This window comes from Leucoraja erinacea, chromosome 13 (assembly GCF_028641065.1).
Source record: "Leucoraja erinacea ecotype New England chromosome 13, Leri_hhj_1, whole genome shotgun sequence".
NCBI lineage: Eukaryota > Metazoa > Chordata > Chondrichthyes > Rajiformes > Rajidae > Leucoraja > Leucoraja erinaceus.
Window position 1 is genome coordinate 32,180,043 of NC_073389.1, and position 13,864 is coordinate 32,193,906.

General features: G+C 41.4%; 1 protein-coding gene across 4 annotated transcripts in view; it reads right to left on the reverse strand.

Moving 5' to 3' along the window:
- tsc22d1 (TSC22 domain family, member 1) overlaps window positions 1-13,864 on the reverse strand; it is a 161,227-nt gene that overhangs the window by 39,210 nt on the left and 108,153 nt on the right. The window contains exon 1 of one of the 4 annotated variants that reach the window (XM_055644798.1): window positions 3,759-4,076. The exons of the other annotated variants lie outside the window; for them this stretch is intronic. Coding sequence (XP_055500773.1) covers window positions 3,759-3,865 — 107 coding nt within the window. The 5' untranslated portion in view covers window positions 3,866-4,076. Of the gene's footprint in view, window positions 1-3,758; window positions 4,077-13,864 lie in introns of those variants that run through there. 4 annotated transcript variants of the gene reach the window in all.

Below are 13,864 nucleotides of genomic sequence, written 5' to 3' on the forward strand. Positions count from 1 at the left end.
CATAAGAAATCCCTTTTGGTTTCTATTAAGCTGCACCTTGGTGATTGCCAGTCACCGCCCCCCCCCCCCCCCCCCCCCCCCCCCCCCCCCCCCCCCCCCCGGACACTCCTTCCCCCAGAAAAATTGCACCACTGCTACTGTATGTACATATGTATATATAATTTACTGTTCCATTATTCTGTGTTCGCTCTTCTGGGTGAGATGCTAACTGCATTTCGTTGTCTCTGTACTTGTACACTGCACAATGACAATAAAGTTGGAATCTGAATCTGAATCTTTATGAAAAATTGTTATGTTGGGGGTGTCTGTCTGTCTGTCTGTTTGTGTGTGTCTGTGTCCGTGTCCGTCTGTGCGTGTGTGTGTGTGTGTGTGTGTGTGTCTGTCTGTCTGCGCACGCGTGTCTGTGCACGCGTCAGGTTCAATCACCACCACCTAGTTCCAGATAAATTCCAGCTTCAATCGTCAGAGTCAATTCAATCTGTCAATGCCCACTCGAATGATCCTACTGAATACCATCTGACATTCCAACAATGTAAACAGCACCTTCCAGTATAAATGGAGGGTTTTTGACATTGTCCAATCTGAAGAATGGCAGTAAGGCAAACCCTCTCCAGTGGTTAATGGTTTCCACTGGGATTACATAATTTTGGGCATGTCATCATGTGCACCGATGAAAAATACGACACAAATTATATCACCGTTCCAAAATAGAGCTCTTAATCATTCACAAGTGATTAAAATGCTAACCTCCAAAGTAAAAATGTTATAAAACACAAACTAGAAGGTGGAAAGTGCAAAGGCATTGCACTGCTTCAGAATATCCAAAAGGTTAAAACAGAATATTGAAACAATTTTTATTTTCAAACAGATTAAAAAAAATTATTTTTTTTTAAATCAGGTCAGACAACATCTCTGGAAAAAAAAAAGGAATGGGTAACGTTTCGGATTGAGACACTTCTTTAGCATCTGCAGTTCTTTCCGACGCTTTTTCATTTTCAAATCAACATGATCTATACCAACTTCATAGAGCTTTTTAAGCAGTTCTGTGGTATCAGTTTTTTGGGTGCTAATTGAAGTCAGGATCATCATTACATTTTATATCTACATTATGTTTAAAGTCTTTCATGAAACTAAATCACATTCTACAAGCTGCAGCTGGGTCACATTCCCAATGCTTTCAAGCTTCACGTAGCATTTGTCTATTTTTCAATGCCATTGATCACAACTCGTCCTTTCCACATGCTGTATGTTATTTTGCTCCCACATCTCAAACTACTTGGACATAGACCTATGACTAGCATCATATCCATTCATGAGAACAGTAAATTGAAGGCAAAAAAAAGTTTTCACAAAGACAGTCATGTAAACTTGCAAAGTTAAAAGCAACTTTTATTCTATTTCCTTTCATGTTAGCTACTAATTACACTGCTTTTTGTATTTGACTAGACTAGTTCCTTGCAATGTGAACCATTTTTAAATTTATGTAACTGCCATCTTGAAGCACTTAAATTCTGAGCTTGGTGTCTGGAGCTTTACAATAGGACTGGATTTCAGCTCAAATGACTTGGGGGTCGTGGGGGGGGGGGGGGGGGGGGGGGTAGCATCTGTTTTTTGACACCGTGTCTTCCTCCATGTACAGAAGAATCAATTTTTTTTCCACACATCTCAAATTTGTAAAGAAAATGTTCGTTTACTTTCAATGTGCATCTGTTGAATATGGTCAGGCAAGAATCAAAAATCAATATACATGTCCATTTTATCTTCTGGACCATGCCTGGTTAACTAAACTGTGTGTGGCTAACTTTTCACATCTTCCTTGTCTTACGGCTCAACTTTTCTAACATTTTATTTGCTTGTGCAATTTCCATCCAACAGAAAGTTCAACTGATATCCTAGACCATGCACATTTCATCTTACTATTACTAATCATCCACTGTGCATATTCCAATTCAAAAATCATAATTTTAGTTTTTTAATTATTATACAACAAATATGGGGAAATTAGAACATAATTGAATTCTTGGTTTGGTTTTAGGAGGTGCAGAATATAAAATTATGTGGTTTCGTTGAACTTGTACAAGACATCTGCACACAGCTTTGCGCATTTCATTGGTATCAAAGTGAGGAAACGTTGTTGCAGAAATTCTCTGAAAGATAATCACCAAACAAGGCTAAGTTAGGAAATAATTAATGTGCAAGAAGGAACTGCTACTGCTGGTTTACACCGAAGATAGACACAAAAAGCTGTAGTAACTCGGACCACCCTGAAGAAGGGCCTTGACCTGAAACGTCACCTATTCCTTCTCTTCAGAGATGCTGCCTGTCCCGCTGAGTCACTCCAGCTTTTTGTGTCTATCTTCGGTTTAAACCAGCATCTGCAGTTCCTTCTTGCACGTTAATTATTTCCTAACTCAGTCTTGTTTGGCGATTATATTTCAGAGAATTTCTGCAACAACTTTTGATCACATTGATACAAATGAAATACGCAAAGCTGTATCCATGCAGTCTGAAGAAGGGTCTTGCCCGAAACGTCACCCATTCCTTCTCTCCAGAGATGCTGCGTGTCCTGCTGAGTTACTCCAGCTTTTTACGTCAAGCTGGAGTAACATGGCACATTAAGCCATGGATGATTATATTGCGGAATTCTCTGTCATAAATCTTTGTTATGGCACAGCCCACAAATTATTTTTAAAAAGGGAGTCAACACTTTGGAAAAACATACTTAAATTGTACATAGTCTGAAGAGTACAAAGCAGTTAACGTCAGGACAGATTCAGGTGCATTGCATAACAATCAGGGTGGGTAGACTTGAAAAGCAGGAACTGTATAATAAATTCCAAAGCTCTTAAGGAATGTTCTTTATCAAGCCAGAATCCTTAAACACTACGGAGAAAAGCACCAGACTAAGCTGTACACAAATATAGAAGCTTGCATGCAGAAGAGTTCAGGTATTTAACAAAGCTGTGGGTGCAAATCAGCCACGGCAAGATATGGTCAACATAATATTCACATGAAATCACATGAATCTGCATATAATTTTTTTAACGCAAAAAACTGCATTGTTACACACCAAATCTGATTGCCTCTACAAGAGAACAGATTGATTTCTGACCTAAAGAATTGGCACATTGCACAAATGCTATAAACTGCACAACCTGATTGCAATGCAGGGCACAGGACCATGTAATCTGAACGCAAAATGAAAACCACTTAGTTTACGGTAAAGCAACAAGTGCATGGAAGTGTGCTGTATACTGAACCAATGCAAATATTGTGGGAAGCACCACGTCAAGTATGTCAAAGTTTTTTTTGTTAGACAGCAAACAACCACATGTTATTGCAGTGAAAAAGAAATTCCAGCTTTGCCCATTTTATTACAGCCAAGCTCCTTTTGAACTCTACTTAACACAATTGACTTGCGATTAGTGACAAAGGGCGCTGCTAGCACATTCGAAAGACAAGCGACCTCTATTTACTTCCCCAACAAAACCCTGAAAGACGTACCAAATGCAAACTTGTTGATATTAATTAATCTACTCTAGTTGGGAGTAATCCACTCCCAGAAATATGGACATGGTTCAGTACATAATGTCAAAAGTAGATTAAAAGCAAATTACTAACTCAAGCAGCAAACTATTCCAAATCAGCATGTGCAATATGCACATTCAATCCTAGCAGCACTATTGCTTCATAAAAATATAATTTTAAATAAAATGTTTTTTTTTAATTTAAAGTAATTTAAAGTATTCTAGAAATACCTCTTCAAATGTTGCTCCAACTCCCAAAATAGAACTTTGATGGCCATTCTGTCTCGGCCTCGGGCACGGAGAACTGTATTTTTCATTGATAAAGTCTTTCGTTGCATGATCCAAGATAAAAATCACTCCAATAACTCCAATGAACCTATTTATGAGATATTGTTCAGCAGTCTCTGAGGAATAACACCATGCATCTCACAGTGTGATCAAAAAACACAAACAGGCTGTAGTAGCACACACACACACACATACACACATATTGCAATGCCGGCAGGTTTTCAGTGTACTGCTACGCTCATTTGCTTCTTACACGCAAGATAGTTCCACGCATTCTTCCAGCTGAGTACTGGCAGTGTAAAAAAAAACAAGTCGGACAATGACGTCACTGGATCTCGGTCACCTGACACACTGTTACATAAACCATCACCAGAGATTAGAATCTTTAGAATGAGCAATTATACAATCCAGTGAGCACAAACCTACCAACCGTCGTAACTACTCCTGCAACTCAAGGTACATTCGATACAATTCGGTGCATTAAATTTATCTTGTTCAATTTATAATTTATCTTATAAATTTATCTTGTTCAATTGGTACATTTTTGTACCAATACCCAATAATTAACAGGACAAGGAAGTGTTTTCTGTTAATTGCAAAGAAAGGTTATTTTTCGAATGCAGATTTGTGGTTCTGGTTTTTTACTTCAAGGGTACGTGCAACAACTTGCATTTGTAGAGCACCTTCAATTAAATAAAATATCCCACACAAGTGTTATCAAATAAAATGTGACACCGAACTTCATAAGGAGATATTAGGATAAGAGACAAAATGCTTGGTCAAAGAAATATGTTTTAAGAAGCATCTCAGCAGAGTAAAGAGTTAGTGAAACAAAAATGTCAAGGAGAGAATTCCAGAAAGTCAGGTTCAGGCAACTAAAGGCACAAGCGAGGAAGTAATGAAACGTGGGTACTTGTAGTGTGCTGGAGGGCTAATGATTACAGAGATAGCAAGTAGTTTAGATATACAGCAACTTGAAAACAAGACTGAGAATTAAAAACAAGAGGTGCATCATTATCAGGCACGTTACGTCAGGGTAGGCAAGGTAGGCACTGCCAACCCTGACTAAAATTCTAAAATGGTCATTATTAAATATAAATAGTAAAGCCATGGGAGAATTATGCCTACCAAAGTGATCGATCTCTTAGGTAGGCATAATTCTCCCGTGCCTTTCATCTGCAATGCTTGTAACACACGAAAGTCTGTGCAGCTGACGCGCTGTCAACGCTGCTTCAAGCCGTCAATTTCAAGGGGAGCTGAAGGCAGCAGAAATTCTGTCTTTGCAGCGTGGACTGTGTACTGCGCATGCGCAGCAGCCTACTGCACATGTGCAGCGCAAGCTTCTTGGCAGGTTCTTCAAACATGGATTGTCCTTATCTTAACAGTATTTTAGGAAACAAAGAGAGAAGAATGGGGTTCGGGTCGAAAAATATGGTAAGTGAACTTATTTGAGCCATGTTTTTAAATACCGTATTTCCCGGCAATAAAGACGCTATTTCAAGAACGATGTTGCTGTACTGAGAGATAGCCAAGTCTATCCGTCATTGCTGGCAGCTGATGGGAAGCGGCTGTAAAAGGACAGCGCCGCTGGGAGGGGGGGGGGGAAGAGAGCTCCTTTCACAGCGTGTGGGGAGTCTGGCCGGGGTAAAGTTGCGGGGGAGGGCAGGAGCGTTGAGAAGGAGGGGGTCAGTGATCATGCCAGCAACTCACTCGCCGCAACGCTCCCGGCGCGGAGCCAGCGCATTGTGGCCGGGGAGGGAAGCAGCTCGGGTGGCTGCAAGCGGCCGCCAGGACCGGACAGCGGAACCGGCCGCCACCTCAGCGTCGGCTCATCTCTGGCAGTGTTCTTAGGCTGAAAACCTCTCTCCTGCCGCTCGCCGGCCTCACTCTTGTCAGCTGCTTCCCGCAAATCCTTAAATTCCGACAGCTCGATCAAGGGACCAATTGAGGTTACTCGGCTGTCGGACAAAATTTGCGGGAAGTGTCTGACATGAGTGAGGCCGGCGAGCAGCAGGTGAGAGGTTTTCAGCCAGAGAGCATTGCCAGAGGTGAGCGAGCCAGCAGGCGCTGAGGTCACAGCGGCCTGTTCCGCTGTCCGGTCCCGGCAGCCGCTCGCAGCCACCCAAGCTGCTTTCCTCCTCGGCCACAATGCGATGGCTCCACGCCTGGAGCGCCGCAGCAGCGGCGAGTGAGTTACTAGCATGATCCCCGACCCCCTCCTTCTCAACACTCCTGCCCTCCCCGCAACTTTACCCCTGGTCAGACTCCCCACATGCTGTGAAAGGAACTCTCCCCCAAATTGGTCCTTTGAACTAGTATTGTCATTCAATAAGATCACAACTGATTCAACGTCCCGGTGTGCTCCAGTTTTTCCCACCATCTCTCCACCTGCCATCATCCTCCAACCCCCCCCCCCACCCATTCAGTAATTCAGAATGAAGGAGATTTGGGCAAATTGAATTGTTACTTTCTTTTTTTTTTGAGCCTGAGAAATTTTATGTCCCACCAGCCTTCTTTCAAAATTTAGCAACTCAAAATGGGGGTGTCTCTTCATTGCCGGGAAATACAGTACTTTATTGAGAATTATGGCTTTTGAAGACTTTATAAACGTCGACTGACAGCTTACGGAGAGGAGAACAATCTGCGCATGCGCGGTTTAAGATTTTTTTTAAAGCCGACTGACTGCCTACCCTGTGTAATTACTCACGGCACGTGCCTGATCACTGTATGAGCAGATACCTTAACCAAATAACTCAAGGCAGTATCGCACCATCCCTTCCTCACTTACAGATATGCGATAAATGCTGGCCTTTCCAGTGCCACTACGTCTTGTAAATAAGCAAATAAAAATGTGCGGTCTCCTGAGAAAAGTGGGGAGGAAGTCCACTACTTTTATGTCAGATCCTGCGTGTTCCTAACATGTATATTCCTCTCCAAAGGTCAACCCAACACAATTAACATTGGTGATAACGGTTTTACACGCATGACAGCCAGAGGGATTTCCTCTCTCTGCTCCCTTAATTCCAAGATTGCCCTATCTCCATATACACTTTCCAGCAACTCAACTGAAATCCAAGAAAGATCTGGCTGAAAGGAAGATAAAGAGGGAGAGACAGCACAAAATAAATACAGCCAGACACTAACTGTGAAAGGGCCCTGCAATGAGTACTACTTCCTCATCTGTCAAATTTGAAGAGTTTAGCAAGAATATGTGATTTCCTTGTGTGTTTCAATCCACCCATAAAGTTTGGACTGGGACAAATTACAACTGCCTATCAGGTCAATCAGTCAAAAACTAGTGAGGACATCAGGAACGAGTAAGCAGCCATTCAGTACCCCATTGTGGAAGCACAAAATCAAATGTTCTAGTTTATTCCAATAGCAGTTTTATTTTGGTTACCTTTTATTTTATTTACCTTGCCACAAACTTTTCTCACTTCTTTCCTCTCCCAACCTCCTGCACCATCTCTCACTGCACAGCCATTAATACTTCAAACAGAAAGCCTTTCCTCCACAATGACAATGTCACAAAAGTGGAGAAAGTACCCACAATCAGGAGTTGGCCGCTTTAAATTATTTCATACCATAGTTTAAAAAAATAACTGGAGTTGTGTAATAAATTGGACATGTGTACAATTAAACAGTCAACAAAAAATATAATTCATTATCCTTCACACTGTAACTTAAGAAATATTCAGTAATTATTAACCAAGGGTCATAGTTAGATTTTGTTATCAAAGTGCAGAAAAGCAATTTTTACACCTCATCTCCAACTTGTTGACATGTAGATCTTACAATTGGTAAATGAGTGTAAACCTTATTTCCAGCAGCACACTTTCAGGCCAGCATAAGTGGTATCACAGTAAAAGTAATATATTCAAGGCATCATTCCATACAGTCACCTATGGTTGATTATAGAACAGCTATTTTCAAGTCAACTTCTATGATATTTACTTTAACAACACTGTTTTGTGATACTTCCTGCTGGTGCATCAATGTGTGTTTGAGGCAATGAGGCTCAAGTCTGTACACTAAGTTCCCACTGTTATGTGGTCGTTCAGATGGGGTGGCATTGGAGGGAGGGAAAATGGCAAATCATCAACACCTATTCTTGCATGATCTGCAGAGCCTGCCTGAAGGTCCGTCTGCCTTCAGGGGGCAGCAATGGGCCAACACATAAATTAAACACAACTGTTGCACCATTTCATTGTCGCAAGGGCAAATCTTGGCAACTTGTGGAGTTTGCGGTCAATCATGCAGAATATTAACAAGTTGCAATTTGATATTTTCTGTAGTACATTCAGTAAGACATTGCCAAGTTCAGATGGTATGAATGTAAATCTGGTGTGGACTTACCATGTGTCCTCATTGAATTCATACATGTAAAACAAAAAGTGTAAGACTGCCTTACACGTGGTAACTTGTGCCCAGAAACTGGCAGTTTTGGTGCACTGTAAAATAAATAAGCATTCTGGGCTTTTAATAGAGTAAATTAGTCTCAGATGAGCAAGTAGCATGAAGTCTAGTTTCAATAAATTCTGGTCCTGCAACGGATGAAACTTGGTGATTTTGTTGAAGTGGTGAAAGATATACTGTTCTGATGCTTCATTTTCACTTAATGTTTAAGAAGGAACTGCAGGTGCTGGAAAATCGAAGGTAGACAAAAATGCTGGAGAAACTCAGCGGGTGAGGCAGCATCTATGGAGCGAAGGAAATAGGCAACGTCTCGACCCGAAACATTGCCTATTTCCTTCGCTCCATAGTTGCTGCCTCACCCGCTGAGTTTCTCCAGCATTTTTGTCTACCTTTCATTTTCACCTAATGTTAATTTCAGAAACAGTGACTCTGCAGACCTATGGAACAGACATCCCAAGCCACATGAGAATTTCAAGATGCTCCCATGCCCTTATAACCATGGGAGCAGGAGGCATCAACAAGTTTCACAAAGTAGTCACTTGCAGCCCAAATAGTGCAGGCAGTGCTATTGGGTGACTGCCAGACAGGTAGGTAATTCAAAACAGCTTCGAGAGCAACTCTCTCTCTCTCTCACATCAGAATTTAGTTCTGAACATTGATGGGCACAGTGTTTCCTGCAGGAGCAAGGAAAACAACAAGACAGCAATAGTTGAGGGGATTAAAGGAGAGCAGAAAAGGGTATCTGTAAGTGTAGACATCATTCCAGAATGGTATATTGCCTTCTGATAGAAAGGGCAAGGATATAATCAAGCAGCTACAGAACATTCTGGAGGTGGGGCGAATCTCCTAAAGGTTGTGGCTCACATTAGTTAGTAAAAGGGACGGTCTTCTTACAAGTAGATATTAGGCAGTTGGGAAATAAACTAAGCAGGGGTCTCATGGCCCGTAATCACTTGATGCAAAGCACCAGTTTAGGTCGGAGAGATAAGCGGTAGAGGGATAGCACAAAAAATTGAAGTTTTTGTCAAAGAGAAAGAACTCAATACTACATAAACTGAGTATAGAAAGTGGAGGTGTGAATTTAAAATAGAGGATGATGTTGTAGTTGAGGTAATATTGGATGGTATAAACATCGTATTAAGAGGCCAAGCATCTTTAAAAGTGGATGGACTACCAGGTGCAGATGCAGGTCCAAATTGTTACAAAACAACAGGAGAGGAAGCTGTCCATCAACTTTCCAATCCTCACTAACTACAGGAAGGAATATATAACTAGGAGTCATGTTGAATTGTTTGGGTACTACATAGAGCACCATGTTCCATAAGAGATGACAATGTTTTGCAAATTCTGCAGAGGTGGTTTACAAGGAAGTTGCCAGAACCAGGAAATTAGAGAGGGTGGGGCTGATTCCCTGAAGCAGAGGAGATTGAAGGAAAACTTAATTGAGGTGTATAAACATATGAAGAGTGTAAATAATCTGGAAGAACCTATTTTCCTGTGCTGAAGGATCAAAAGTATAAGGGGTATAGATCGAAAGCAATTGGTACAAGGATAATGCATCTGCAAGTGCCTCAAGCAAACATAGTCAAATATAGTATAAATCTTGACGCCATTATCTGAATAGATACAAGTAGAAACCTTCATCACATTTAAACAGTACTTAGAAGAACTGTAGTCTGCAGGGCCCCACCCTATTGCTAGCATGATTAAATTGGGTAGTTCCTCTTCAAACAACAAAGGTAAATTTGCATTCCCGTGGAGTCAAAATAATTTGATTCCATACCACCTCTGCATCATTATTACTTCATTCCAGATGTTTTTAATACTACAATACTACTGAGTGTTGATGTGACACGTGACAGTGCCAGATGCATTCTAGGGAGTGAAGCCACAGCCTTAGATGGCATAGTTATATCCCAAGAACACCTGTCAAAAAGTATTGAAGCAAAACAGAAAATGGGTCCTATAAACTAGTTATGCAGAGAGGAAGAATATTGGAGAATACACATAGAAATGTAATTGTAGATAAATTTAACAGCAAGCATCTGAATGGCTCATTTTGCTCTTCATTTGTAATTTGAGAGACAGCGAGACCAAGAGCGATGGGATGCCAAGGGAAGAGTGAGGTTGGGCACCAAGGGAGAGAGAGAGAGAGAGAGAGAGAGAGTGGGGGGAGGCACGCTGAGAAAAAGTGGGTATGCCGGGGTGGGGGTGGGGGGGGAAGAGAAACAGGGACGGGAGGTCATCAAGGAACGGAGAGAGACATGCAGCGGGATGGTCAGGTGCAGGGTTTAGAATGAATTGTTGACCATTTCTTCCAATGTTGCTCGACCCAATGGTTGCAGTCTTGTGTCCACATAGATGTAAAATGTGGATACCTTGTTTCTATGCGTATGCCAGTTTGGAGTTGTGTTCTCCATTGCATGGGATTTGTGGACAATCTTCTTATTAGATTAGATTCAACTTTATTGTTATTGCACATTTACAGTACAACAAAATGGTTGAGCCTTGCAGTCATAACATAGAATAAAAATAACAAAACACACACTCAACACAGTTTTAACATCCACCACAGTGAGTCTACCAGGCACCTCCTCACTATCGTCCACTGGGCCTGCAGCCGAGCTTCCGGGGCTCCGAAGTCGGGTCGCGGCCGCCGGAACGCCGCCACAGAACGCCGACACAGCCCCAAAGTTGGATCGCCGCCGCCGGATCGCCGCCACAGCCCCAAAGTTGGATCGCCACCGCAGCCCCGAAGTCGGATCGCCGCGACCGGAACGCCGCCACAGCCCCAAAGTTTGGCCGCCGCCGCAATGCCACCACAGCCCCGAAGTCGGGCCGCCGTTACACCGCCACAGCCCCGAAGTCGGGCCGCCGTTACACCGCCACAGCCCCGAAGTCGGGCCGCCGGAACGCTGCCACAGCCCCGAAGTCGGGTCGCCGTCACCACAGCCCCGAAGTCAGATCGCCGCTGCCGGAACGCCGCCACAGCCACGAAGTCCCCGAAGTCGGGCCGCCGGAACGCCGCCACAGCCCCAAAGCCGGGCTGCCGCCACCGGAAAGCCACCACAGCCCCGAAGTCAGGTCACCAGAACGCCGCCAAAGCCCCGAAGACGGCCAGCTTCACGATGGTAAGTCCTGGCTCAGCCTCCGGAGCCTCGAGGTCGGTCCCCGTTGGAAGCCGCCAGCTCCGCCATTAGGCCTCAGCGCAGACGGAGGAGGATACGAAAAGAAAGGTCGCACCCCCTCGAAGGAAGAGACCAAAAACAGGGCCAATTGTTTTTGCAGGGCCAATTGTTTTTTTTTTGGGGGGGGTTATTTAATTTAAACTTCACCTGATCCCTCCACTCATTTAAACTTCACTTGATCATCCAACTTAGTATCCTGTACCTGCCTTCTCTCCATACCCCCTGATCCCTTTAGCCACAAGGCCCACATCTAACCCCCTCTTAAATATAGCCAATGATATTCATATACAAACATATCATGCAATATAGTAAAGGAATTAGTGAAATGGTATTTGTAATGCAAAATATTATCAAAATGTTCATAGAGTTATTTGTGGAAACGTAAACTTGTGGAAATGATACTTTTAAGGATTAATTAATTCACAACACATTTTCAGGGAGGCCCTAACTTGATGCTAGGAATGACACCTGTGGTTTTCTGCTCCCACTTTAATAACTAAATTGCTGCATTTATGACTATGAAATAAAATACAGGGACAAAAAAGCACAATGATTATTTTTAATAATAAAAACCAAAAGACACATTTGCTTTCTGAAAATGCGGTGTTTGAGGAAAAGGCTTAAGGGCAGTATGAAACAGAAAGGTAAGTATTAATTCACAAGCAGTTCAATGTAACAAGACATTGGAAAGTGGAAGATTGCCTACTTAAGAAAAATGTTATTTAAATAATGGAAGCAAGATAAATATGGAATGAGCACTTGGCAGGGTGGTGGGGAGTGACAAGAAAAATTGTATAGAAATTGTGAACTTTTCCAACATCTTGAGTGCTTGTAATGCAAATTTAAAGCATACACTTTTTGGCTTGAGGGTTCCTCACAACAAGGATTTAATCAGTCTTTTATGTTATTCTGAATCTGCTGTGTAATCTAAAACTCAAGAATTTCACAGACCATTATATCATAAAAGACAATCGAGTGGAATTATTAGCAGAATTTGAACTCAAAGTACAACATCAAGGATTGATCATGTGATGTTTGTAAAGCATAAAATAAGGTTTATACATGGAAAAAAATATTGTTAGGATCGTAGTGTTCTATTAAAAATGACAGTTTCAAATTGCTTCAGAAAGGTCAAATGATTGGAGTTTATCTGTGATATGCAAAGCAGAGCTAAATTACTTAGCAGGGGAGTGAACTTGGGACAGAGCTACAGATAATGTTATTTACAGAGATCGTTTATTGACTTATCAACAATAAGAACAACCTGTATAAAATAACTAATTTCCCTGCGTTATTTGACAACACAGTTCATAAGTTCATGTGATAGTAGCAGAATTAAGCTATTCAGCCCATCAAGTCTACTCTGCCGAATCAGCAAACTTAATATCATACTTATATAACGCTATTTTAAATATAGAAATACCTACAACAGACGGTATTCGAAGAGAGTGGGAACAAGAACTAGCTATAAAAATTTCAAAAGAGAGCTGGGATAAACACTTACTATATGTACATAAATGCTCGATTAATGTAAGACATACTCTAATTTAATTCAAAACATTACATAGACTATACTATTCAAAAACCAAAATAAGTAAACTTTTCCCTAACGTCTCACCCATTGTGATAAATGTCAGTCTCAAGAAGCTACCATAGCGCACTCTTTTGTTTTTTGTATAAAAATCCAAAAATTCTGGACCGAAATCTTTGAAATCTTCATAAAATTATTTAAAATAAAACTGATACCAAAATCAGAATGGATTATCTTTGGAATAATGGAAGGTAGCCCTGAACTAAACGTGTTCCAAAAGAATATATTTAATTACAGACTAATAACGGGAAAAAAGCTTATGCTCAAATTCTGGAAAAACGCTCCTATACCAACAATAAAAATGTGGATTTCAAATATGTTCGAAACATTACACCTGGAAGATATGAGACTCCTACTTGCAGGCAAAGCAGACCACTTCCAAAAGACGTGGTCTGCATTTATGGACTTACTACAAGCATAAGGTGCAATAGTAATTTAAAAAATAAATGGTGCCAGGATCTGGTAACGGGGGATGAAAAATATGGCTGGTAATATCCCTTTTTGCATAGTTTTTTATAATAGAGCAACTGTTCTCTTTCTTTCTCTCTTTTCTAGGGTCTGTTTCTTAACTTTCTTCTCTAACTCTCTTTCTAATGGGCTTTCTTTTTCCAACACTTTCTCGCACTATCATGACTCTTTCTCACTTCCGTTATTTCTATCTTTCTTAAAGCTCAAAAAATGAAGGGGTACAACAAATGTAATAAAATATATGTGGTGTGTATTACTGTAACTTATTGTACTTCTAATAAATAAATAAATAAAAGTCTACTCTGCCATTCAATCATGGCTGATCTATCCTTTCCTCTTAATCCCATTCTCCTGCCATCTCCCCATAACCCCTGATACCTGCACAA